This window comes from Mixophyes fleayi, chromosome 10, assembly GCF_038048845.1.
Source record: "Mixophyes fleayi isolate aMixFle1 chromosome 10, aMixFle1.hap1, whole genome shotgun sequence".
In the NCBI taxonomy this organism is placed as follows: domain Eukaryota; kingdom Metazoa; phylum Chordata; class Amphibia; order Anura; family Limnodynastidae; genus Mixophyes; species Mixophyes fleayi.
The window spans coordinates 3,439,197-3,464,718 of record NC_134411.1 but is presented as its reverse complement, the minus strand read 5'-3'; the positions used below and the strand labels follow the sequence as shown (position 1 = coordinate 3,464,718).

General features: G+C 38.0%; 3 protein-coding genes and 1 long non-coding RNA gene across 5 annotated transcripts in view; 2 read left to right on the top strand and 2 right to left on the bottom strand.

The window, feature by feature from the left end:
• Nucleotides 1–52: 52 nt before the first annotated feature.
• Nucleotides 53–8,613, bottom strand: TRMT112 (tRNA methyltransferase activator subunit 11-2). Its single transcript, XM_075187654.1, has 4 exons — nucleotides 8,385–8,613; nucleotides 5,255–5,356; nucleotides 353–445; nucleotides 53–240 (listed from the first exon to the last, which is right to left on the bottom strand). The coding sequence occupies exons 1-4, from the start codon at nucleotides 8,457–8,459 to the stop codon at nucleotides 139–141; spliced, it is 372 nt and encodes a 123-aa protein (XP_075043755.1). The 5' UTR covers nucleotides 8,460–8,613; the 3' UTR covers nucleotides 53–138.
• Nucleotides 8,614–8,695: 82 nt separating this feature from the next.
• PRDX5 (peroxiredoxin 5) lies at nucleotides 8,696–18,215 on the top strand. The gene is made up of 6 exons (XM_075187653.1): nucleotides 8,696–8,835; nucleotides 10,747–10,881; nucleotides 13,324–13,455; nucleotides 14,783–14,821; nucleotides 15,925–15,989; nucleotides 17,979–18,215. The coding sequence occupies exons 1-6, from the start codon at nucleotides 8,824–8,826 to the stop codon at nucleotides 18,082–18,084; spliced, it is 489 nt and encodes a 162-aa protein (XP_075043754.1). The 5' UTR covers nucleotides 8,696–8,823; the 3' UTR covers nucleotides 18,085–18,215.
• On the bottom strand, nucleotides 13,514–23,565 carry LOC142103582 (uncharacterized). Its single transcript, XR_012679395.1, has 2 exons — nucleotides 23,425–23,565; nucleotides 13,514–16,509 (listed from the first exon to the last, which is right to left on the bottom strand). It is a non-coding gene; the product is annotated as an uncharacterized LOC142103582 (long non-coding RNA).
• A 115-nt stretch (nucleotides 23,566–23,680) lies between these two features.
• Nucleotides 23,681–25,522, top strand: part of LOC142103576 (uncharacterized) — a 39,245-nt gene continuing 37,403 nt past the window's right edge. For both annotated transcript variants that reach the window (XM_075187649.1, XM_075187648.1), the window contains exon 1: nucleotides 23,681–23,913. In XM_075187649.1, coding sequence (XP_075043750.1) covers nucleotides 23,854–23,913 — 60 coding nt within the window. In that variant the 5' untranslated portion in view covers nucleotides 23,681–23,853. The remainder of the gene's footprint in view (nucleotides 23,914–25,522) is intronic.

The following is a 25,522-nucleotide window of genomic DNA, read 5'->3' as shown; positions in this document are numbered from 1 at the left end:
ATATTTGTCTGTGATCACCGGGCCCTGTCCCAAAAGAAGCCATAGGCAGACATCCAGGAAACAGCATTTATTGAGAATACACAGAACAGAAAAAGTGGTGGGCTCAACTATTTACAGGTCAGGGAGAAGAACAGTTTGTTAGGACTCCTCCTCATTAATGAGCATATTGGGAATTCCTCTTGTGATGGGAAATTCAGTACCAGATTCTGGGCATTTCAGAGCTCCCTCAATGACTTCAACCTGGCAAAGGAGAGAATAAGAAAAAAATAAAATATCTCTCTATAGATCTATATATAGCATTAGTATCATACACACCACCTTCCACCCTTCAGCACTCCTTTCATGGTCTTACTTCCAGTAATACGTGATGAACTTTCTTCAGGAACTCCTCGTCGTTTTCAAATCCAGAAGAAAGCTCTCGGGTGAGACCAGAGCCATGTCCCAGCTGTGGAGGACCACAAACCATTGTCACACAGATACAGTACATCACTAAAAGATGCATATACTCACATGGAAAATTACTATGACACATTCTAAGCTGTTACTACACGAACACAAGATGGTAGTTATATTATTTAGATATCTATTGGAAGGCACCACCCAACAGATTTAATTAGGGATGTGATTAATCATGTAATATAGGAAGATGGCGTGGGGGGTTATTCAGACATCATTACTTCCTGATGGGGCGAATAATCTCAAATTGTCAGTGGGTTGAAGGATTTTAGAAGAACCAATAACCACATTTAAGGTAAAATCAAGCTAGATGTAGCTCATCATATTTATATGGTGCCACAATCTGCAGCTCTGCACAATTAACAAAAAAATAAAACAAAATACAGATAAGTGGCAAGAGACAAAATCAGTAAAAATCAACACAAGACTAGAGAAAGGAAGTACATAAGAAAACACAACTACAACAAAAGGAAATATTACAAAGATGAGAAGATTTAGAGAGGGCCAAGCTTATGAGAGTCAATATTTAAAAGGATTAGGAAGTAAATGGAGATTATAGAGGTGGAGGGAGGCAAGATGTAGGGGTAGAGGTTGAAGTTAATATGGGCCAGGTAGCAATTGGGTTATGGATGGCGTGGAAAGGGCAGGTTGAGTGTGAGGAGGGATTGTTTAGGATTGTGTAGGCAAGTGTGAAAATATGAGTTTTGAAGGAAGCACTTGAAAGATTCGAGGTTAGTGCAAGTCTGGTTGGGCAGGGCAAAGGCCACTGACAACATAGTGGGCAAGTAAGGAAGGTTGGAGAGGTATGTGGGGGGAGGCGTTAAAGAGGGCTTTATAGGTGTCTAAGCAGCTCGAATTGTATTTATTTATTTCAGCAATATATTAGCCTTAAAGGTGCAATTGCCTCTAAAATTTAAGTGAAGTCTTTAACATCACTCTGATTACCTTTAGAAGAGAGAGTGGTTTACTTTTACTTACGAATTTCATTCAAGCCATACACTTTTGCAAAGTGTTATGCTTACAATGGTAACCACCCTCTGCCACAAGACCGCCAAGGAACTTGGTGAGTGAATGGCTCAGACTAAAAGTAGGCTACACACTCTTCAGAACAAGCAGAAACCAAATATTTCTAGGAGAGACTTCTCTTTTTTTTGCAATGGCAGTCATATAAATGTGCCCACAGATCAATTTAGCAAAATGAACTTTGTGTATTTAAATCTGCAAAATTGACTTTGCTTGCTCTTTAAGACTATGTAATTTGAAGGACAAAATGAAAAAAAAAAAAAACGGAGGGGGGAAAGAGAAGTGGAACAAATGTGAATCATTAAGCTTCAGGGACTGACGCATGTTCTTGTGAAGAAAAATAAAAAAGAGGAAGAAGTTGTTCCAAACTTTCCTACTAGGAAAACCACCAAGTGTTAGATTTGTTTTTGTTCGTCCGATTCCCCCCCCCCCCAACCCCTCAACCACCCGCACACCCCGAAGCAGAATTATCAATTAGGTTGTATAAAGCCTGCAATGTGAAGATAGGGTTAAATAGAAAGTATGTGAATAATTGGAAAGCTACAATATTTCAGAAAGAAGTATGTTTAAAGAGATTATTGACAAGGATGGAGCTTTCTTAAATGCTAGTATGAAAGCATAAAATAGAGACCAGTGATTCATAAAGATAAGGGTTCATATAAAATGACTTCAGGTTAAAAGGGATGATGGAGAATAGGGCAGAGTAACACTCTAGAGACGTTAACCAAATCATCTGCACATTACCAGAATGACCGGCTCTGAGGACAATGGCAGGTGGGGAGTTTGACTGGGGAGATACACCTGTCAAACCGTAAGGCAGGTGTCCTAAGGTAGTAATGGTACGGAGGACTGTTGAACAATTTAATTAAAATACTGAGTGCTAGAGGCAGTGTGGGGAAAAACAGGGTTAATTTTCAAATGTAGTTTATTTAGTATATGTTATTCATTGTGCTTGAAATTATGAAAAAAAAACCAAAAAAACACTTCTCTGCAAAACCCTAAAGTTTGGAAAATAAATACCAAAACGACTTAAAAATATCCTGGTTATTTGTACGAACAATATTAAGCAACTACTATTCAGAATAAATCATGCAAGAATTCTACCGAATTGGAGCAAGTACAAATTGGAGGTAAATGTCCCTGCAACGCATATAAAATTATCTCCATATTCTATATACATTAAAAATGCACTGCATTACCCTCCAATTTATAAACTAGTGGTGGTACTCTACAAAAATATTGAATTCAATTATCACGGTTTTAAAAATGTTTAACATTGACAATTACAAAGTTCAGTATCAGTAAAAAGTGCGAAATTTGCAAGATTTCTAAAAATAGAACAAGATATTGCACTATATTCCCAATGATAATTATGCCATTCTTACATAGAAATACTAGGATTATATGGGTTTGTTTTTGTTTTGTTTTTTTACAGAGGGCCTGAACATTAATCATAACTAAAGAGACCATATTCATCAGAATATCAGACTGTATCAGGTGTTTGTTCCTAAACAGACTAAAAAAATATTGTAACCAAGACTTTTAGCGATTAGGAGTAGAATATAGAAATATGAAATATGGTATATGAATGGTAAAGAAATATTAGAGGAGTCCGTAGTCTGCACATGACCTCATTTTCAAAGACGTGTTAAGTTGAAAACAATAGGTTACACCTCTACTACTGTTTGGCTTATTCCATGTGCTATGCAGGCTTTTAAAACACTGGGACGTCCATATGTGGAGATGGGCCAAACAACATACATGTATGCAGATGTATAGATTGTAAGCATGTGTATGTATAAACTGAGGTGTGCTTTGAGAGAGATGTTCCTGTATAAGACTCATTTAGTAATTGTATATTGCTTATGCAAGGATTATATCATTTTATTATATACAGTGCATCCCGAAAGTATTCACAACGCTTCACTTTTTCCACATTTTTTTATGTTACAGCCTTCCCCCAAAATGGAAAAAATTCCCTTTTCCCCCCCAAAATGGAATAAATTCCCTTTCCCCCCCCAAAATGGAATAAATTCCTTTCCCCCCCCCCCCCCCCTCAAAAATTCTACACACAATACCCCATAATGACAACGTGAAAAGAGTTTAAGATTTTTGCAAATTTATTAAAAAAAATGTATTAATAAAAAAAACTAAGTAATCACAGCCCTTGCTCAATACTTTGTTGATGCACCTTTGGCAGCAATTACAGCCTCAAGTCTTTTTGAATATGATGCCACAAGCTTGGCACACCTACCTTTGGGCAGTTTCGCCCATTGCTCTTTGCAGCACCTCTCAAGCTCAATCAGGTTGGACGGGAAGCGTCGGTGCACAGCCATTATCAGATCTCTCCAGAGAGGTTCATTCAGATTCAAGTCTGGGCCACTCAAGGACATTCACAGAGTTGTCCTGAAGCCACTCCTTTGATATCTTGGCTGTGCGCTTTGGGTCGTTGTCCTGCTGAAAGATGAACCGTCGCCCCAGTCTGAGATCAAGAGCGCTCTGGAGCAGGTTCTCATCCAGGAGGTCTCTGTAGATTGCTCCATTCATCTTTTCCTCTATTCTGACTAGTCTCACAGGTCCTGCTGCTGAAAAACATCCCCCCAGCATGATGCTGCCACCACCATGCTTCACTGTAGGGATGGAATTGGCCTGGTGATGAGCGGTTTCTGAATTCCTCAAAACATGACGCCTGCCATTCCCGCCAAAGAGTTCAATCTTTGTCTCATCAGATCAGAGAATTTTGCTTCTCATGGTCCGAGAGTCCTTCAGGTGCATTTTGGCAAACTTCAGGCGGCCTGTCATGTGCTTTTTACTAAGGACTGACTTCCGTCTGGCCACTCTACCATACAGGCCTGATTGGTGGATTACTGCAGAGATGGTTGTCCTTCTCTCCACAGAGGAATGCTGTATCTCTGACAGAGTGACCATCGGGTTCTTGGTCACCTCCCTGACTAGGACCCTTCTCGCCCGATCGCTCAGTTTAGATGGCCGGCCAACTCTAGGAAGAGTCCCTGTGGTTCTGAACGTTTTCCATTTACGGATGATGGAGGCCACTGTGCTCATTGGGACCTTCAAAGCAGCAGATATTTTTCTGTACCCTTCCCCAGATTTGTGCCTCGAGACAATCCTGTCTCAGAGATCTACAGACAATTTTTGACTTCATGCTTGGTTTGTGCTCTGACATGCCCTGTCAAATGTGGGACCTTATATAGACAGGTGTGTGCCTTTGCAAATCATGTCCAATCAACTGAATTTACCACTCCAATTGAGCTGTAGGAACATCTCAAGGATGATCAGTTGATCAGTGGAAACAGGATGCACCTGAGCTCAATTTTCAGCTTCACGCCAAAGGCTGTGAATACTTATGTACATGTGATTTCTTAGTTTTTTATTTTTAATAAATTTGCAAAAACCTCAAAAAAAACCTTTTTTTCACGTTGTCATTATGAGGTATTGTCTGTAAAATTTTGAGAGGAAAAAAGTAATGTATTCCATTTTGGAATAAGGCTGTAACATAACAAAATGTGCAACAAGTGAAGCGCTGTGAATACTTACCGGATGCACTGTATATTACATACTGTTTGGGCTAATTTTACTGTACAACCACTTTTGTAGATACCGTCTATGTAGGGTCTCAATTTTGTGTTTCTTATTTGTAAGGTTGCTCGTCTATGTCCTAAAGTATCTATATATAATCCTGAATGTGGAATTTGTCAATGCACAACATATAACTTGCTGTTTAACTTAAGTTTACATTACAGCGAGGCCTACTCACACTCTCTGCTGTTTCGACAAATGCCTCCCACTCCAGTTTAGGAATCATACGAGCTACAAACTCTCGGTTAAAGTCCACAGAATGGAGTTTCACTTCGTCTGCCTAGAAGTAAAGACAACACATGCAAATATATATGAAAAGGTGTGAAGTTTGTGGCCAAATTACTGAGCTGCGAGTCCTAGTACGCCAACATCTAGTCTTGTATAAACACTTTTGGACTGGTATCCAGTTACCCTTGTTACTAGGATCAGGAAGAATGCTGGTTTATAAAGAACGCTGCATGAACATCACAAGATCACATCTGCATACCTCAACATAAAGACATGTGTGGGATCGAGTCATGTGGCAACAAAAGCTAAATTGGATGTTCAGGACTTGACTAATGTTACCATTGTTAATGTTACTAGCAACAATTTTACACAGGTAAACTGTATTTTAGGTTTAATGGTATATTATGGTCTCATCCACACCAGCAACCACCACCCTCCGTTAAAGATACACTACATCAATCCCCACTTTAAATGGATGATAGCCTGTGCCGCTTTGGACCTATTTTTTCTATAAGTCTATAAGATAAATTGAGTTATATCACTTACTTGGTGGAGAAAACAACCAAAACTGTACAGACCTGTATCCATGCGAGGCAGAAGCTAATGCACGGGATCAGTCTCTGGCATTAATTAAGCCCAAGGGCATTCATGTGTATGAGCCCTTCGAGAGACAGTAACTACAAGGGACAAACTTCAAAACTAGTACCATACCTGCACACCAGAGAGAGCTACCACTCATGTGATCATTTAATGAATAGTCACTCTCTTAAGTAGCCTAGTCCAAGTTGAGTGAATACAGCAAAAAGAGACCTGTCTGTGCAAATCTGGACAAAAGGGGGTAAATGACTAAATCTCCTTAAAAGGAAAATTGGAAGTTACCCATAGCAAACAATTAGCTATCATTTATCTAGTACAATCTAAAAAAATGATAGCTAGAATCTGATTGGTTGCTATAGGCAAAACATCCATTTTTCTTTTTTAGAAAATGTAACACCTGGATTTCAAATCCATAAAAAAGAAAAAAATATTTTTGCAACAGCTACACGGCATTACCAACATAAAACAAAAAGTATAAAATGAATGAGGTTTTATATTTTATCATACATCAAGGTCTGTCAAGATTAAAAAAAACTGAATAATGTTTGGGTTATTCCAATACCATACCTATACTTATAGGGGTTGTACTAGCTATTTTTCAAGCACTTGTTTATTATAATTTCCAACAGTAAAAAGATTTGGCAAAATTATACTCTATGCAAACACACATCCCCTTTCCAACAGTAATTTCCAGAAGCTAGTCTCCATTGGCTTACATCCTCCTATAGGACCTACTGGGATTACCTTGAAGCAGGTAAAACAATGTCAGTCCCACAACAAATAAATATATAACATATAATAACTGTACTAAGGACAATATAGTTTATTTCAAGTATGATCTTCTCCTCACACTGATGTCACATGGTAGTCATACAGTAAAAGCAGTGGGAGTACTTGAATAAACAATATAGTTTGTGGTGAGACAGGGGCGGATCTAGAGGGGGCGACCGCGCCCCCCCCCCCCCCCTCTGGATCCGCTACTGTGGTGAGATCAGAAAGCAGCGTGCTTCATTTACGGATTGAAAGACCTCCTCTTGATGGCTTTTTCCAAATGCTGGAATGTGTGGATGCCCAGTTGTTGGGAAACTAGCACTTGGAGAATGAATAGTATAAATTAAGAGGATACATTTTTATACCATTTATTCCCAAAGTGAGTGCAAACCTTGGCTACCTGATGATTTCCAGTTGGTGTGGAACTACAAGTCACAACATACTTAGGGCATACTGGGAATTGTAGCTATACACCTGCCTGAAATACAATGTCAAACAAGATTAACAAAAACATCACCAAGTAAAATTCTCAGGCCCTACACAGTGACAATGGGGACCCTAATTGTAACAGTCACTAAAAATATAAATTATCTTTTGTCTTAACACTCTTCTTTTCACAATACAGTTGACCATTATTTTACATATGTCACCATTGTCTCAAAGATCTGTCCAGTACATGAGTTTGGGCACATAGAATATTTCTGAACACTATGGGGGGTATTCAATTGTCGGCGGGATTGGCGAAAATCCTGCGGTCCGCGCACGATTACCGATATTATGGTAATCGTGCGCGGAAAAACATGTTATACGGTAATTTACTCGCTGGATTTCAGCTCGCAGCTCCCTGAGCTGAAATCCAGCTAAAAATTACCGTATTACATGTATTCATTTTTCCGCGGCGGGATTTTCGGCGGTCCCGCCGACAATTGAATATGCCCCTGTGGGACCCCTTTTCTCACTATAACACTGTTACATTGTATATACATGAACTGTATCATTATGTTAGTAGGGTGAGCCATCACCTTTAATAAGGGGTATGAGAGATACATCCAGAAAGAGCATACGTTTTAAATGGAGCTTCCATGGCCCAATTGTAAAGCGCTACGGAATATGTTGGCGCTATATAAATAAATGATGATGATGATGATGATGATGATGATGATGATATTCAATTGTTGGCATTACAGCCAAAAGTAACACGCCCCGCAGACCATTACGGTAATAGTGTGCATAAATACCAGTATTACGGTACTTTTCTCGCTGGATTTCAGCTCAGGGAGTAATACCGGTAATAGTTTTTCCGCAGCGGAAACCACGGACAATTGAATATGCCTCTAAGGTACGGCCGGGACAGTGAAGCTGCAAATGGCTCATTAAATCAGTTATGGCATATGCCCCTAAGCATGTCAGCCACAACGTACATTCAGCAATTACTATACCTCCCTGCCATGAGATGCTCATAAATGTTATTAACATGTTGTTTTCAGCCACTCAGCTTTAACACACATTAAATAAGAAAGCACAGAATATAAAATCAGGTGGTTAGGACAGCGTACATACAACGTATGATACCAGAACAAGTCTATAGGCGACAGATGCACCGCTGATCATATCACACATGAAGCAGCCACACTTACTTACTATGCACATAGAGTAACATGGGCATGCAGAAACCACTACTAATAATAACAAACCACAAGACATATATATACCCGGACTATGAGCGGGAAGCCCCGGGACACCCCGGTAACGTGGCTCCGCAGCATATTATGCGTCAACAACTTCATCTTTTTCCTTCCCCGGTAAACCACGTGTTCTGTACAGCGACTAATCCCGGGATCCCAAGTCTCCACCAATCACCGACCGGACCCTGAGAAAGGGGCGTGATAAGATTCACTTCACTTGCCCTTCTGTCTCGTCGACAGAGTAGCTCACTCTGCGCAAGCGCATCAGCTTCCTGCGCTAGACGCATGCGCAGTGACTAAGGCCTGACCTTCCCCCTCATCTTAGATGGGCGTGTCGTCGTGGAAAATCATAGTCCCGCCCCTTGTAGACCTTCCCTCGGTTGTCATAGGTGTTAAGTAACCAGTGTCGGTCGTCTCTTTGGCACCGGTGTGTATAGTAGCAAGCGGCAAAGCCTGGAACAGCGTCATGTCGATCAAGGTAATAGCTTTATTTATCTGAGCTCTCTGATGCATGTGGCCAGGTTTACTGATAGCCAGACACTGATTTCTGTGCAGTCGCCAGAACCTGCCCATGGTATAATGGGTGTTACCAGCCACCTGACACTATCCTGTACACATTTACATCACACACATTTGTGAAGGCTGTAAAACCTTTCATTGCAATCCGTGCATTACAACGTTTTCAGTTTGCCAAAATGTAGCTTAAACCATGTATCATAAAATAAATCCACAGTCATTAAAGTAATTATAAAAGTTAATAAATCTGTTCTGCAATGATTGGAGCCCTATAGTGTATGTATAAAGGGGTTTGGTGCATATAAAGCCTATAATGACCATGACCCATCCTCTCTGTATTTGTGTACTACTTCCATCATGTCTTGTCAGCATACTCAGACTTGGGGGTAAATGTATCAAGCTGAGAGTTTTCCGGCGTGTTCGAAAAACCAATCAGATTCTAGCTGTCATTTATTTACTACATTCTACAAAATAATAGTTAGAATCTGATTGGTTGCTATAGGCAACATCTCCGCTTTTCAAACCTGCTGGAAAACTCTCAGCTGGATACATTTATCCCTTGGAGTTTAATGATTGTTGGAGGTTGCCGAACTGTCCCGTGAAATAGGTATGTGATTGCAACTAATGGCCTACGTCCACATGGAAGTTGTTTTTTCTCTAGTGTATTAAAGGCATCATAAAATGTGAAAGTCTATAAAATGTTTGAAATTGTATAAGTGCAAGTTTGTCCCCCCTTCCCCATGAATTTAGGCTACAGCAGTAAAAAGTGCACATGAACAAATAGTTTGGTGAAGGTTAATTATGAAGTACTAAATCAACTCTGGTAGTGTGTGCCTCATTGTAGAGCACACACTGTCCAATGTAATAACATGTCTTGATGTCCCCTCATTCTCATAATGAATTTAAAACCTCAATGAGGCTCAATCAGGCAGTGTTTTAGGTGGAAAGCAGCAGTGTTTAATCTCATCAATTGGATACTCCTATAGAGCTAGGAGATTGGACCTCGATGTGATGCACCTTTTGAGAAATTTCTACCTATCCGCTCACCTAGACCCACTTCTAATTTGTTCAGGCTTCCCCTAAGAGCAAAAGGTGGGGTGTGTACCATGATGGCTTTTCATTTTGTTTTTAAGGAATCTTCCCAAACTGCATGTTAAAAACAAATAAAAACTAAAGATAAACTACTTAAAATAAAGGAAACAAAAATGCGTGGCTGTACACATGACTGTGTTTGTCTTTTAATATCAAATTATATAGTAATTCCAGTAGTTATGAGGTGTTTTATATATTAAGAATGTATGGTGTCATGTTCTTCTGCCATAATCTTACTAATAGAGCGGTTTGTAGAAGCCAATGTCTGATGGATGTGATTGAGTGCAAACGCTGGGATTATTGCCATCTGACACATGTGTTGGAGGGTTCTGGGTGTGAATGACATAATCTTTAATGCAAGTATAATGTTCTGGGGAAAACCCCAGATATGGGTTTGCCAGGAAATGTAGTGTCATTGATAAGATGCAACATTTATGCAAAATAGTGCTTGCAGTATCTATGGATATTTATAAGCTGACACCTGGAAACAGGTGTGGCTGGACTTTAGTAACGTGAAATCAGCTCTTTGTTCGCTGGCTGTAAGGTGATCCATCACCTCTTATTTCAGTACAATGCGGGCCCTACAAACACACACCAACCCTATAACACCGTAGAAAAGCAGAATGCGAACCAGCCACACCTTTATTAAGAAAACTTTCCACTTTTATATATTAAAAAAAAAAAACAACTTAATTGCTATATTACATATAATAATGTTTAGTATTTGCAGTCTGGAGACTTTTGCACTGTTCCGCATTATTCCTATATTTCTCTTTTTAAGGTTGGAGATCAGCTTCCAGATGTACAGGTGTACGATGGAGGACCTGGAAACAAGACCAGTGTGAGGGATGTATTTGGTAACAAGAAGGGGGTACTCTTTGGTGTTCCAGGGGCCTTTACTCCAGGCTGTTCCAAAGTGAGTTCATTTTACTATAACTATACAATTGTGCATCTTCTATTCACCACTGTGCACAGTACACTCTGGGAATGGAAGATGGGAGAGTCATATGTAATTGACCCATACAGCACTGTGTGAGTGTATCTCAGACATACTGTACTTAATATAACTGCACAGATTGCCATGGAGAAAACTTTTGTAAGAACTATGTTGAAATGGGCATTACTAAATTTCCAGTGGTTTTATATTGCCACACATGACAAGTATAAAGATGTTTCTTAATCACTGCAACAACGGCCTGTGGCACAGAGAGCAGCAGATTATAAATTCTTTTAGGGTCACACTTTTATTTTAGTTGGTTATCAATGTTGGAATGGATTCACCCCAAGGGAAAAAAAAGACCCTAACTGTAAGGGTAGCCAGTTGGTTCAAAGTGACAATATAGATGGATATTATATTGTTTCAGATAACAGTGTGAGAATTCACAATCTGGTGAACGATTAAGTGTTGATAATAGTGAAAGTGTTGAGCGTTCTCATATTTACACATGAATGTGAACAACAGTAAGTACATCAGAATTTGTTGAACAACAGTTATATTATCTTATTGAAGCTATTGTACTACACACATGTGATGTATGCTATGTATATATCACATGACCATGGCCTGATGACTTCAAGTACTGTGAATTGATAGGCTAATTCTCATGAATATTTGCACTCTGCCCACAAAGAGAATGCTCATTGTGTGTGCAGAGGCAGTAGTTTTAAGGGGGGGTCCAATGGTTAAATAAATGCAGCAAGTATGTTATTAGGATCCTCTGCCTTATTAATGATTTTTAAAGTAGTTATCAATGCTTGCCTCTAATATTTAATTAGAATGAAAATATGTATATAATCCAAGTAAAGCTTTAAGAGGCAGGCTTCAGAAATTACTTTACTAATCATTAATAGAAGATCCTACATTTTTGCTTCAACTGAAAAGCAAGTTTGGCTGGTATTGAATAGCTGAGCAAACAAGTCTCTGCGTTATTTTCCCTAGCCACCTATTTTCTATGTATATTTCCTGTTACCTATACTAATAATTAACTTTACAATAAAAGACATTGACTATTATATATTTAATGTATTATATTACAAAGGCAGACTGCCTGAAGCGTGACTCACCTAGTTGACGTTAAAAGCAGTCAGTCCTCACCTAGGTGTTCAGCCTGGGAAGGGCCATTGTGGCCAACTTACAAAGGACTGCAAGTGCGATGCCGTTCAGAGAAGCGTCCACGGTGCTGCTGCACAGGGCCCGCTGCAGGCATTTTATATGCCTAACATTTTTGCCCGTCTGTCGTCCATGGAGGGAGGGGGGTTCCAGGCAAGACTTTGGTGATAGTAATAAAATAACAAAGTCCGACTTTCCGCTAATCTGGTAGTTTCACACAATAGGGCACATTTATCAATATTCACATAAAGTGAAAAGTAGTTTTCAATCCTTATCGCAATGATAAGGATTGAACTACTTCTCACATTTATGTATAGCCCTGCACAGAAACAGCAGTTCCGAAAAACTGCTGTTTCAGTGATAAAAAAAATCATACTTACCCCCCTCTTCGGAAGCGCTGTCTCCGGGTCTTCTCTTCATTCTTCAATTGCGCATGTCCAGTTCCAAGAACCGGACATGCGCACACAGATCCCCTCTCGTTGCAGAGACAGCGGTGAGTGACAGGGAGGGATCATGTGATCCCTCCACACATGCGCTGTCCAGCTCTGCTCTTCGGAGCAGAGCTGACAGCATTAGATTTCTTCAATTCGGATGATGTACGCCAGCTTCAGCTGTACATTAACATGACAAGTTCCCGAAAAAAATGTTTTTTCGGGACTTGTTAGATTGCGGCCAGGAGCAGTCACCATACTGTTGTATGGTGACTGCTCGCAAAAACGATCTGAAGTGAAAAGCAGTCATTTTCATCAGTCATCAGTGCGATGGGACTTTAATAAATTTGCGTTGGACACTTTCTGGATCAAATTACACGGTAAGTGCACGATAGTGCAATACCGTTTTTTCTTAAATATGCCCCAATGTCTCGTATGGTCCGAGCAAGAGAAGGGCTTGCTTTTCTCAAACTGCTGCAACATCGCCATTTGTAACCTTAAAGAATCTTGTGCATGACATCTTGACACGAATACATTTTATCACCACACATCTACCAGTGTGTCCCTTTGTTAGTAGCTCTGTTATCTGCCATATAATGCTGCATCAGTTTCTAAAGGAAACATGTTTTTACTCAAGTAAACGTGTCGTTTACGAAATGTGTTTTAATCACTTCTTTATTCTGTCTTTATGATATGTGTTCAATGTGGCCCATTGTTCTTCATAGCTATAAAAATACTGACCTGATCAAACATATGAATAGTTGGTGGTGATTGTTGTTGTATTTAACTTGTCTTTCCTGCTCTTTGTTGCTCTCAGACACACTTGCCTGGATACGTAAATCAGGCAGAGGATCTGAAATCCCGTGGAGTGGAGATTCTGGCTTGTATCTCTGTTAATGATGCCTTTGTTGTGAGCGAGTGGGGGAAAGTGCACGGGGCAGAAGGCAAGGTAAAGAAAAATAATAGCAGATTTTGTGACTTTATGCTTAGGAAGCAGAGACAACTCATTGTATGCCTGTTGCTTTTTATTTACATAAAAGTACAGAAGTGTGCTACAGAATGATACACAATATTAGCTGTAATCTGTTCTGTTATGAAGTGTCATCACAGGTAACTAAATTATACATTTGTATGTTCTAACATAGTATTTTTCACAATCACTAGGCACATCCATACATAGCTGAACAAACCATACCTAGTAACTGCTGACTATTTTTTGAGTATTAGACCCTGATTGGCAGCCTCTTCCCTGGCCACTAGACTATTTGACTGGCTCATCGTTTCATGATCATTTTGGCATCTCCTGCTAGTCTTCAGGCTGTGAAGAGTTACTTGTGACTGCCTATCACTCTATTAAGTAATATTTTAGGTTCGAGAGGATGACAGTACAAGAGTTAGTGTTCAGACTGGCTGTTGTGTAACTCCTGAAATTGGCTCCCTTCCACCTTTGTAGAGCTTGTTGTGTAACTCTGCGTTCAGGGCATTTTACTAGCCATTATTTTACTGTAATCAACATATTAAGGATTACACTGACTCAATGATGCATGATAAAATCTTAATTGTAGTATTATGATGGTTCACCCATTGGCGTTTTCTCCCAGAAGGAAAGCATTTTCATTTATTTATACAATAAAGTAAATATCTTTAACATACTATTGCTATACAGTAGAGCTTGTCTTTTAACATATGGGTCCACCTAGGGTATACAACCTCATGCCCAAATAAACTACAGACAGGACAAGATAAAGCAACCTGTCAGTGGACAGAAACACGAGGAAATGAGAATAACCTCAAAATATAATCGTTTCTGTTGTCTAAAGGGAAACCACTGTATTTAATCTTATCAATTTATTTCCTTTAAAAATGTGTATTTAACTGTACATACAGTTTTTTAACTGTTTTGCTATGTCGAACAATATTTTATAACCTGCAGTTATCATCGTTGCAACATTTGTTTTGGTGAGTCCATAGAAGGCAATAGCAACAGTGACACCTACTTGTTTTACAAAACTGCATTTATCAGCTTATAAATTTGCTTAATTGAGCATGATGATTAAACACTGCAAAAAGTGTTTTCTTATTGTATTCAACAGGGAGAGACCGCATCCTGGCACTGCAGAGCACTATATATTTTAAATGTTCTATACCCAATACATTCAGACACATGACAATTGTTTTCTAAAAGAGAACGATCATAGATTTGACCGTTTTCCAGCATGTATGTAATAGTATATGTTATGCTCCATCCATTGTCTAACAATCTAATTCTTCTGTAGATTCATATGTTAGCCGATCCAACTGGAGCCTTTGCCAAGGTAATTACTATGAATCACACCCTATAAATAACTGCAGCAGTGCCTGCAGCTTTCATAACAATCCGTCCACTACATCAGCACAGCTTGTAATGTAACTACATGTGTGCTGTGTATACTGTGCTTTAGTAAGAATACCTCATTTTGCCTATTTTACAGTACACATTGAAGGACATTTACAAACATTGGTGTACAGATTCATAAAAAAAAATGCAGCCCAATGGAAATAGTCAGTATAACTAGTACAGATAACAAAAATATATATACAGATAGAAAACCTCTGACTGGTTACTGGATTACAGCAGTTACTTTTCGTAATGTTTCCAATATGTTTATGTATTTTACAGGATTGATGTGTGGTTGTTTCAAATAGGGGGTTTGTGGTTAATCTGTAGCTTAAGGGCAGATAGGCAATCTTTCCATGGATTCAGGAAATCTGCTTTAGTATTACACTATTATAATATTTAATCATACTTTACCAAGAATTTTACTCATTTTGGAAGTTGGAAATTTATAAATAGTTTAATGATGATATTAGAGAGAGGTTGTATTTGGTGGGGGAAGTATTTCTGTACATGCAACATAGTGCCATTAAGTGAAGCTTGGTTGTAAGATGTTTGAAGGACACAACAAGCGACCACTTCCTGGGGGGAGGGGGGGCAACAGAAGACAAATATTTGCCCACAGTTCACTAGTGAAGGAGATATAATGTCATATAAGGCACCTTACATGTAAACGTAGAAGTTTTTATAAGATGTTTTTATTTATTGGACTGATTGATAGTTCTCCATTTTACTTTGTCAGAAGAGGCCTTTGGTTCCAGACAGGAGTATGGATAGAGGTGTTAGTAATTGGGTTATGACAGCACACCTCTCCCGACTAAAAAAAAAAAAAAAAGTCCTCTCTCTAAAAAATGTATCTATCAAGGTACATTTGAGTGTAGGCGTTGTCTACATGTGTATTATGTTGTGTGCATACAGTTTTACCTTTACTTTTTATATTGTGTGTTTAATTCACAGTCCAATGGTGTTTAGGCTAGTAGAAGCATCTCTAATTACATGTTAGTTCACTGTATTTTTTATTTTTTTATTTTATTTTTCTCTCAGGCTGCAGGATTACTTCTGGACAAAAAAGAGCTGGAAGATCTCTTTGGAAATAAGCGTTGTAAGAGGTGAGCCCAGCTAAAACTCCTACTGAATTATGTTGCACATGCTCTCCATCATGGCAGCATATCACTGATGGATAACATCTTTAAATAGTAGTTATCAAATTGCATTTGTACTGTTGTCAGTGAAAATTTTGTAAAGCTGAGTGACCCATTTTTCTAGGCAACATCAACTTATTTAGGAAAGTAACACTGCATGTGGATTGGAGTCATCCACTAGCTAATTTCAGACAGGTTTAGGGAAGATTGTAGAACAAACACGAAGGAGTACCGTGCCTGAAGTATATCGCTAGTGAGAAAATACCTGTGGTCTGTGGCTGTCGGTATATTACATGCTCTTCAGACTGAAGCTGAAAAACAGACTGAAAAACCTATATCAACAATAATGACGTGAATGACTGTGCTATTGTCCTAAATAATTAAAGTCCAAAAACAAAGTTTCTAAATGTGACACTGTTGTTGCAAGTCGAAAAATCCTCTTTCTGATATTCCTTTAAGTGATGTAGTTACAGGTGAGGAAATTCTTCTAAAAAGTGAAAAATGTATCCATTAATAATTTATATATAAATGTACTTAAAGCAAATACCAATATAAATCGTGAGTAGTGAAAAATCTGTGATCCATCACAGTGTTTGTAAAAACTCATGAGTGAAATCATATATGTATTCCTAGGATACATGAAAAGGGGGTAAATGCATGTAATTTAAATGTACTACTCGCATCTGGAATGTGGGGTACAGTTTTGGGTACTCCACCTTGCCCAAGAGATAGAGGGGATACTCGAGAGGGTTCATTAATAATAGTGAATGGAAGGCTTCAATTACAAGCAGAGGTTAGAAGAACAAGCTTTGATTACTTTGGGGAAAAAGACATATATATATATATATATATATATATATATATATATATATATATATATATATATATATATATATATATATATATATATATCCTATTTAATATGTATAGATATATTGGATACCATTACAGAGATTTGCTTAAAGAACTTATTCAAGGGCCATACAGAAGACATCAACTTCAAATGGGGGGAAAAAAAGCCATTTCAGCATAGGAATCTGGAGGATGTATTCGCCCCCCACCCCTACACTGCCCCTGTGTGGCTAAATCGGCAACTGCCATATTGGGGATCTTGGTTTGTCTTCCTCTAAATAAACACGCGTAGGGGTAAAAATGCATTAAAACTTCTAAAAAGGAAAAGTGAAGGTGTTGCCCATAGCAGCCAATCAGATTCTAAATAATGGTAGCTAGAATCTGATTGGATGCAACACCTCTTCTATCTCTTTTTAGAAGGTTGGATACATTTCCCCCTTACCATTTATGAAGGGTTGAACTAGTTTGACCTTTTTCTCTTGTTAAGCTTACTATACTTACTTAGCATGTTTCCTGGAAGCTACAGGAATCGCTATTTTCAAATTGCTGTCGCTCTGATTTTCAGGTTGGTATTACCTGTGTTACAGCCACAGCTGTGCATTCCTGTGTGAATTATTTGCTCAAAAAAATGCACCACTTTAGTGACTACGCCAATAAGGAATAAATAATAAACATCCCTGATGAAAGTTATGACTACTAACTGAAACGCTGGGCAATAAATGCCCCAGTTTTCTCAACTTTCCTTATCTGCGGTTGAGCATTCAGAGTATCTAGTGTGTCGTCGTCCACACACACACACACACACACACCTGGTGCACATCTGTCACCACTCCTGTACAGTTCCGCTAGCAGTATCTTGTCAGTGGTCAACAAGCTGTGTGACAGTGTGCTTAAGCGAGTGGAGGAGGAGGGGGAATTAGGGAACTCTCCTAACCCAATCGCTGGACACCAGGTAAGTAACCTTTTGAAACTGGGCTTATATCTAGTAGATTCCACTGGATTTTCAGTTTCCGGTAGAGCTTCTAAGTCGGTGTTCTGTTCATTCCAGATGTTCAAAAGGGCAACGCCATTCCTTTTTTCTCTTTTCTTTTTTTTTTTTTTCAGGTTTTCCCTCATAGTTGAAGATGGAAAGGTGAAAGCAATTAATATAGAAGAAGACGGGACAGGTCTGACATGCAGTCTGGCTGGAAACATAACATCTCAGCTGTGAGATGAGATGGGACGAAGCTTAGTACGGGATTAGGTTTTACAGTTTGGAAAAATATAGCACTACAGAAATAACAATATCATGATGTATTATGTGAGATACCACAATACATAATAAAGGATACATTAAACATCTGTAATGTGCTAAATGGTTTTTTTTCTAACTGATTGGCAATATCATAGTTGACCAGAGAAGGAATGATCCACAAGTGGGCTTGTAGTTATGTTGTATGGTCGTGCTTTACTTATTGTGTATGGATCAGGAGTTGGATTGTAGCCCAGCCCCTCTCTGTGGTTTTTGTCCAATTGCAGCACAACATATGGGGTTAATTTAATCTATGCGCTAAATCCTATCAACCAGTCAGCTGAAGATTTAGTCTGATGTGTGGTTGGTTGTGAGTTACATCACATCAATACTTTTCTCACTATGGGCCCTGATTCATTAAGGATCTTAAATAAAGAGGATCCTTATTTCAATCTCCTGGACAAAACCATGTTACAATGCAAGGGGTGCAAATGAGTGTTCTGTTTTGCACATAAGTTAAATACTGACTGTTTTTTCATGTACCACACACATATCAACTTTACATTTCAGTGTGCAAATAATCTATCAAGTATTTGTGTGTTACATGAAAAAACAGTCAGTATTTAACTTATGTGCAAAACAGAAAACTAATTTGCACCCCTTGCATTTAACATGGTTTTGTCCAGGAGACTGAAATAAGGATAATCTTCATTTAAGATCCTTAATGAATCAGGCCCTATATTATTAAATAAACTACAATAAGTCCTAGTTGGTGGTCATTGATGCTGGTGTATGTGACACTGTATGAAACATGAGACCATAATATAGTTTTGGTTTGCAGAGGGCCAATTACATGTCTGTATAGAAAATGCGTGGGCTGCCTGCATTCTATGGTAGGATGTTTGCACTCCGGGTGAAATTGGGTACTAAGAGTAGAAATGACCGCACTTAGTGGGTTAATAAATGAACAATATTTAACCCCCAATCTTACTTATGATGTATTCCAGAATAACTATCCTATCATAGCTGGAGGGTGCTCCCTTATACTTGTAATTAACGTATAGGACCAAAAGAAAAGAAAGTATGTCTAGAGGCACTCCTGGGTATTGAAATTAAAATAACATTTTATTGGTATGCATTAAAAATGATATATCAAACAACTAGCGAAGTATATTAAAAACATGTGCTGTGTGATAATAAAATGCAGCTCTAACTGCAAAGTCGCTGTGTTCTCACGCTATTAGAATATAATAAGTACAAAAGTTCTATGTTATAGTATTAAATTATTCTGCTGATTTAAATATAGCTGTTGTGTCATTCATTTGCCAATAATGTCAAATATAATTGTGCTTAATAACATATATGTTTTTATAATGAGACAAGGTAATGAATTATAATACCTATAAACACATTAAGGTGAGCAACATTGTTCACTTAAATATAGAGGCAATGATTAGCTATCTGAGGCTGATATCAATTAGTGTATGAAATGACTCTGTTTGTGATTCAAGCTCATTAAACTGTCATAATATATTAGGGCACAGATATAATTTTCTTATGGTTGTTCAAATATAGACTATATGTCCTGATACCAAGTGCTAACTTGTTAAATTAATGGCTTAATTCGCTTGGCACTATTGGGTTGCTACTATACGAGTGGCGTGATTGACACGTAAATATGAATGCCGTTAGCTAGGCTAAGTATTGCCCAGAAGTTAAGGAGATCTGTATCCTATCATTATATCCCCAATAACTAGCGTGATTGACCACAAGAATATGATGTATAGTTTCCGAGCCTGAGCTTGATCTGATTTAATACGAGTACACTGATATCTAGCTAAACTATTAATAAGTCAAGAGTGTAACATCAGCAGAGCGTGAGAAACACAGCGAATGCCGACGCGTGTTAATTACAAGTATAAGGGAGCACCCTCCAGCTATGATAGGATAGTTATTCTGGAATACATCATAAGTAAGATTGGGGGTTAAATATTGTTCATTTATTAACCCACTTAGTGCGGTCATTTCTACTCTTAGTACCCAATTTAATTTGTGAGGTCTTTCTCACTCTCTGTGTTACCAGCACAAGTGACATTATAAACCTATACAATTACAATTAACAGATATTATCAGGACAATAAATTATAAATCTATAATGGCAACATTTAATATCTGTTATGATCTTAATCAAAGACGAGAAAAATGGATCAATAATGGGGACTTTGATCTCCTTTTAAATTCCAATGAAGATATACAGAAAGGCTGGTCAGACCACTTATATGAACTAAAGTCTGCCTTATATAAACAGACGAAAACCTATTGGAACAAGGCCATGTTTGAGAAATATACTCACCAACAAATGATACCAAGGGGTCTTAGACCTAAAATTTATCCCGCCTTTGACTTAGCAAGAAATAAAAAAAGAATGGGAGCGAACTCTAACTAATTGTGCTAATGAATTAATAAACATCCTGGTCAAACATGACACCATTATTTTAGAACAATGTAACCAAGAGATCACCTTACTTGGTGAAAAATTAAAAGCTTTTGAGAAGGATGAATCTTTTAAAAAAAAATGTATGAAAAATTAAAATTAGATCTGGATATATATGAAAAAGAAATTATTGAAAAGAAGAAAAACAAATTACTTAGGGATACTAAGGACTATGCACAAAATAGAGTTTTTAGATGGAGAACCCAAAAATTTAACAAACCATCAACATCTTATACAACGTCAGAAATTGACTCCTCTGAAGGGGAGATATCAAATGATGCATCTATGACACGACCTGTTAATACTACCAGGAATCAACTCAATCTTAAAAAAGTACTGGAGTACTAAAAATAATTATAGAAATAATGGAGACGTATAGATATAATATCTGACTCACTTATGTATATAATAATATAAAACCACCCCTTCTCCCCTTCTCCCCCATTTTTAATATTGATTATCCACTTGTCAGTGATCTGGCTCTTAATCCATCAAATCATGTTTACAACATGATGGATGGTCTAAATCACCTATAAAAGTTAAATGTTACACAAGGTTCATCACACAGTTCCACACATCAGCTTTTGATTTCAATCACCTCACTAGGATGTGATATTTGATTAATATCACTCTTAATAATGAATTATTTTAGTAGATAACCAAAATTAGTTTCAATACACCAAGGTTACCTTTAGTATTTCTATTGCACCTTATAGATATTATATTTGTACTTACATGATATAGGACTATTGTATATAAATGTAGTACATCTTTATTCACCTTAGTACTACAGGATTAATTTATGTATTATAATTTTATATTTATACCTTTGCTGAACTAATGGTGACATGTAACATATGATACTGTAAACCACCATTGACAATTTACTGCGAACACCCACTTGAACACTTTGAATAATGATCTATGTTAATACATAGTATAATAATAGTAGACAATTCTAGTTAGTCAAAACACACTCAGGGTAGTTTTATTTTCTATTGCACCTAATGAATATTATATCTATACCCATATGATACCAGACTGCTGTATATAAATACAGAATACTGTCTTTTACTTTAGTATTATAGGATCAATTTATGTATTATTACTGTATATTTATATCTTTCTTTGATCAGTGGTGATATATAATACATGATATTGTAAACTGCTAATGACAATTTACTGAGAACACTTACCAGAATATGCTCAGAGATCTTGTTCATTAAATGAAACTCCACCTTAAATCCTATGACAACTCATAAGCAATAACACTAATCAAAGTTTGAAACTGAGTTCCCGTTCTATTGCTTTTTAGGAAACATGTTTTCTGTTTCTATTCCGATACCAATAAGATTTCAGGACACCTTTAATCCGACATTCTACAGGCAGATACCGCTGTCTATCATCCCCGCGAGATATATCATATGATTGGATCTCTATTAATGACGTAGACGAAGGGATGGCCTGTATACAGCTTAAATATCCAATCATTGCTATGGCTTGTCTTGCCTTGAAAAAGCACACAAGCGAAACGCGCGTCGGGGTTCGCTGTGTTTCTCACGCTCTGCTGATGTTACACTCTTGACTTATTAATAGTTTAGCTAGATATCAGTGTACTCGTATTAAGTCAGATCAAGCTCAGGCTCGGAAACTATACATCATATTCTTGTGGTCAATCATGCTAGTTATTGGGGATATAATGATAGGATACAGATCTCCTTAACTTCTGGGCAATACTTAGCCTAGCTAACGGCATTCATATTTACGTGCCAATCACGCCACTCGTATTGTAGCAACCCAATGGTGCCAAGCGAATTAAGCCATTAATTTAACAAGTTAGCACTTGGTATCAGGACATATAGTCTATATTTGAACAACCATAAGAAAATTATATCTGTGCCCTAATATATTATGACAGTTTAATGAGCTTGAATCACAAACAGAGTCATTTCATACACTAATTGATATCAGCCTCAGATAGCTAATCATTGCCTCTATATTTAAGTGAACAATGTTGCTCACCTTAATGTGTTTATAGGTATTATAATTCATTACCTTGTCTCATTATAAAAACATATATGTTATTAAGCACAATTATATTTGACATTATTGGCAAATGAATGACACAACAGCTATATTTAAATCAGCAGAATAATTTAATACTATAACATATAACATAGAACTTTTGTACTTATTATATTCTAATAGCGTGAGAACACAGCGACTTTGCAGTTAGAGCTGCATTTTATTATCACACAGCACATGTTTTTAATATACTTCGCTAGTTGTTTGATATATCATTTTTAATGCATACCAATAAAATGTTATTTTAATTTCAATACCCCGGAGTGCCTCTAGACATACTTTCTTTTCTTTTGGTCCTATACTCCGGGTGAAATGTCATGTTTGTGCCTCTCATGATTTAATTGTAGCTTGTTTTTATATTTTATATGGCTGCATTTGTATGTAAGTTAGCAATATGTTAAACCCTGGCTTAAAATAAAACATTATCCAGTCTGATAATTGGTCAGAATTGCTAAGCAATTTAAGATAACCCTAAAACATGAGATATAATGGTTTGGTGACATTAAAATATAAGTCAGAGAAGAGGCTGCAATGTATGATGTTCATTTCTAGGTGGCTAATCTTGAAGCCATCCAAGGTAAAGTCCATGTTTCACAAAGACACCAGTGAGCAAAATACCACACTATGCATTTTTATAATGTGGCATGTACATAAAATCACAATACAAAAAATAATAATATAACATTTACTAATGCACATAGAGCTAAAACAGAATAACGGCTCATGTTCCATGTACGTACCAATAAAGATGTTCATTACGTGCACTCAGGAATACTTGAGAAGTGTATACTGACACACAAAGAAGGGCTGACACTATCACAGAATGGTGTAAATACAGGTTTAAAGAGACGTTCTCACAAGCTGCCGAGGTTGATATAATGCAACTGCAAAACTTTGGATACCAGAGCCTGCGCAGTGAGGGGCTTCCTGCATCATACTGCCTGTGTGGTAAGAAAAGGGAGGTTACAAGGCAATGATAGAGGAACTGATGTATATGAAGAAACCACAGAGAGTTACATGGTAAAAGGAGTGTTCAGAAGGGAGAGCAGAACGAGAGGGGAAACAGCAGGCGGATTGAAAGAAGTGTGCATGGGATGTCTGACCTAGTGAGGGAGTAGTAGTGGCAGAGACTGGGCACATTTTATTGCCAGCACCATAATATACAAGCCATGGATAGCTGTGAGGTGCGAACCATCGAACACCTGATGGATGGAGCATTGATCACATGGGTAAGGAAAACAATTTGTAAACTGTCTTATCTATATAATTCTGTTAGGAGTAAACCTGTCTGGGCTGCATATTATAATATTCAATTTCTATTTTAAAATATAGAAGCTATGACTCAGTGAGTGTGTCACAGGATATAGAGCTGTGACCCTACATATGCTGTAGGCGTGAGTACTTTACTGTCTGCATGATGTCTTTTTCCATAGGTATAAAGGAATGTTAAAGGCTATCCATCTGTTCCTATGCATAGTCAGTTGTGTGCAAAAAAGGGTTGAAGGATTAGTTTTGTTCAGCATATCCAGACACAGTACAATATATAACTCAATAGTGGTGACTCCACAGCATATCCAGCACTTGTGTCAGCTTGTGAGTTTGTCAATTCACTAATACAACTGCATTTATAGAATGAGACTATACATAAATGTTATGATATGCTGCCTGCTGCCTTCCTCACCTATCCCTGATTTTGGCTGCTTGTGTTTCTGCTAGTGTGGGTCTGAGCAACGCACATGACTTCCTACTGTGTTTGTTTTCTCTCGGTACTTCTTTACTTGGCAGGAGCAGAGCTAAACTATAATGCAATGAATGTTCCTTCCACTAATGGACATATAGTTACTGCTAAATACAACACGCAAGTATTCTAATCGGTGGCTGCAATTGGAGGAGTTAGTCTATTTCCATAATTTAAACATGAATACAGACCAACGATTCAATAGGTTTTTTTGCAGTCCGGAGGTGATCTGCTGGCTTGATGGTCAACACTTTGCCTGTATGGTAAAAACCACATGAACAAGGAGAGGTTCACTGTACCATGGCAGACATGCCGGTTTGGGTGGAGCTGTCTTTTACAGAAAACTAACTCTTAACACCTTTTGTACACAATTCATATATGGTGTTCTATTTGGGATACAACCCATATTCTTGAGAATACAGCCTAGTACCACAATATGGCTGCCTCCGCTGTGTGTAGGCAACAAATATGCTTTAAAAGAGCCAGTTTGCAGCTAATCTGGGCTTCATGCTGTCACAAGTGAATGGTGATGTCTTCTCACCCAGGGATAAGCATGATTCTACCCTGCTTCTTGGGTAGTGGGAACATATTGCTGCAATAGCGTGATATATGAATTCTACTGCAAGTGATCAAAACTGGTTCCTTATCACTCTTTCAGCAAGTTTGATTTAGTATGTAATGTCTTTCTTCACCTTACAATTTGTATTATGTAAAGTGTTGTAGCTTTATAAATACTGGATGATAATATTGACGATAAAAAACAGTCATTGTACAGCAACGGTGGGCACCATACGGCCTAGCAAGCCTTCATCAGGGCCCATCCAGCTCTACCACGCTCTGACTTAGCAGCGAATGAGAGTGAACGGGAGCAGCCGGATTCCGCGTCACCAGATCTCTACACTGCAGGGAGAGCACTCATCCAACCAGAGGATAGTGTGCAGTATAGTCTACACTACCTGCTCCCACTCCTGCAGTCTCTGGCTGTGCAGGTAAATATTTTTACACATGTGGGTTGGTCTGAGTATCGTGGGGGAATTTTGGGATGAATGGTGTGAAGATGTTAAGGTCATTTTGGGGCTGTTTCTTCATACTTGAAGGGT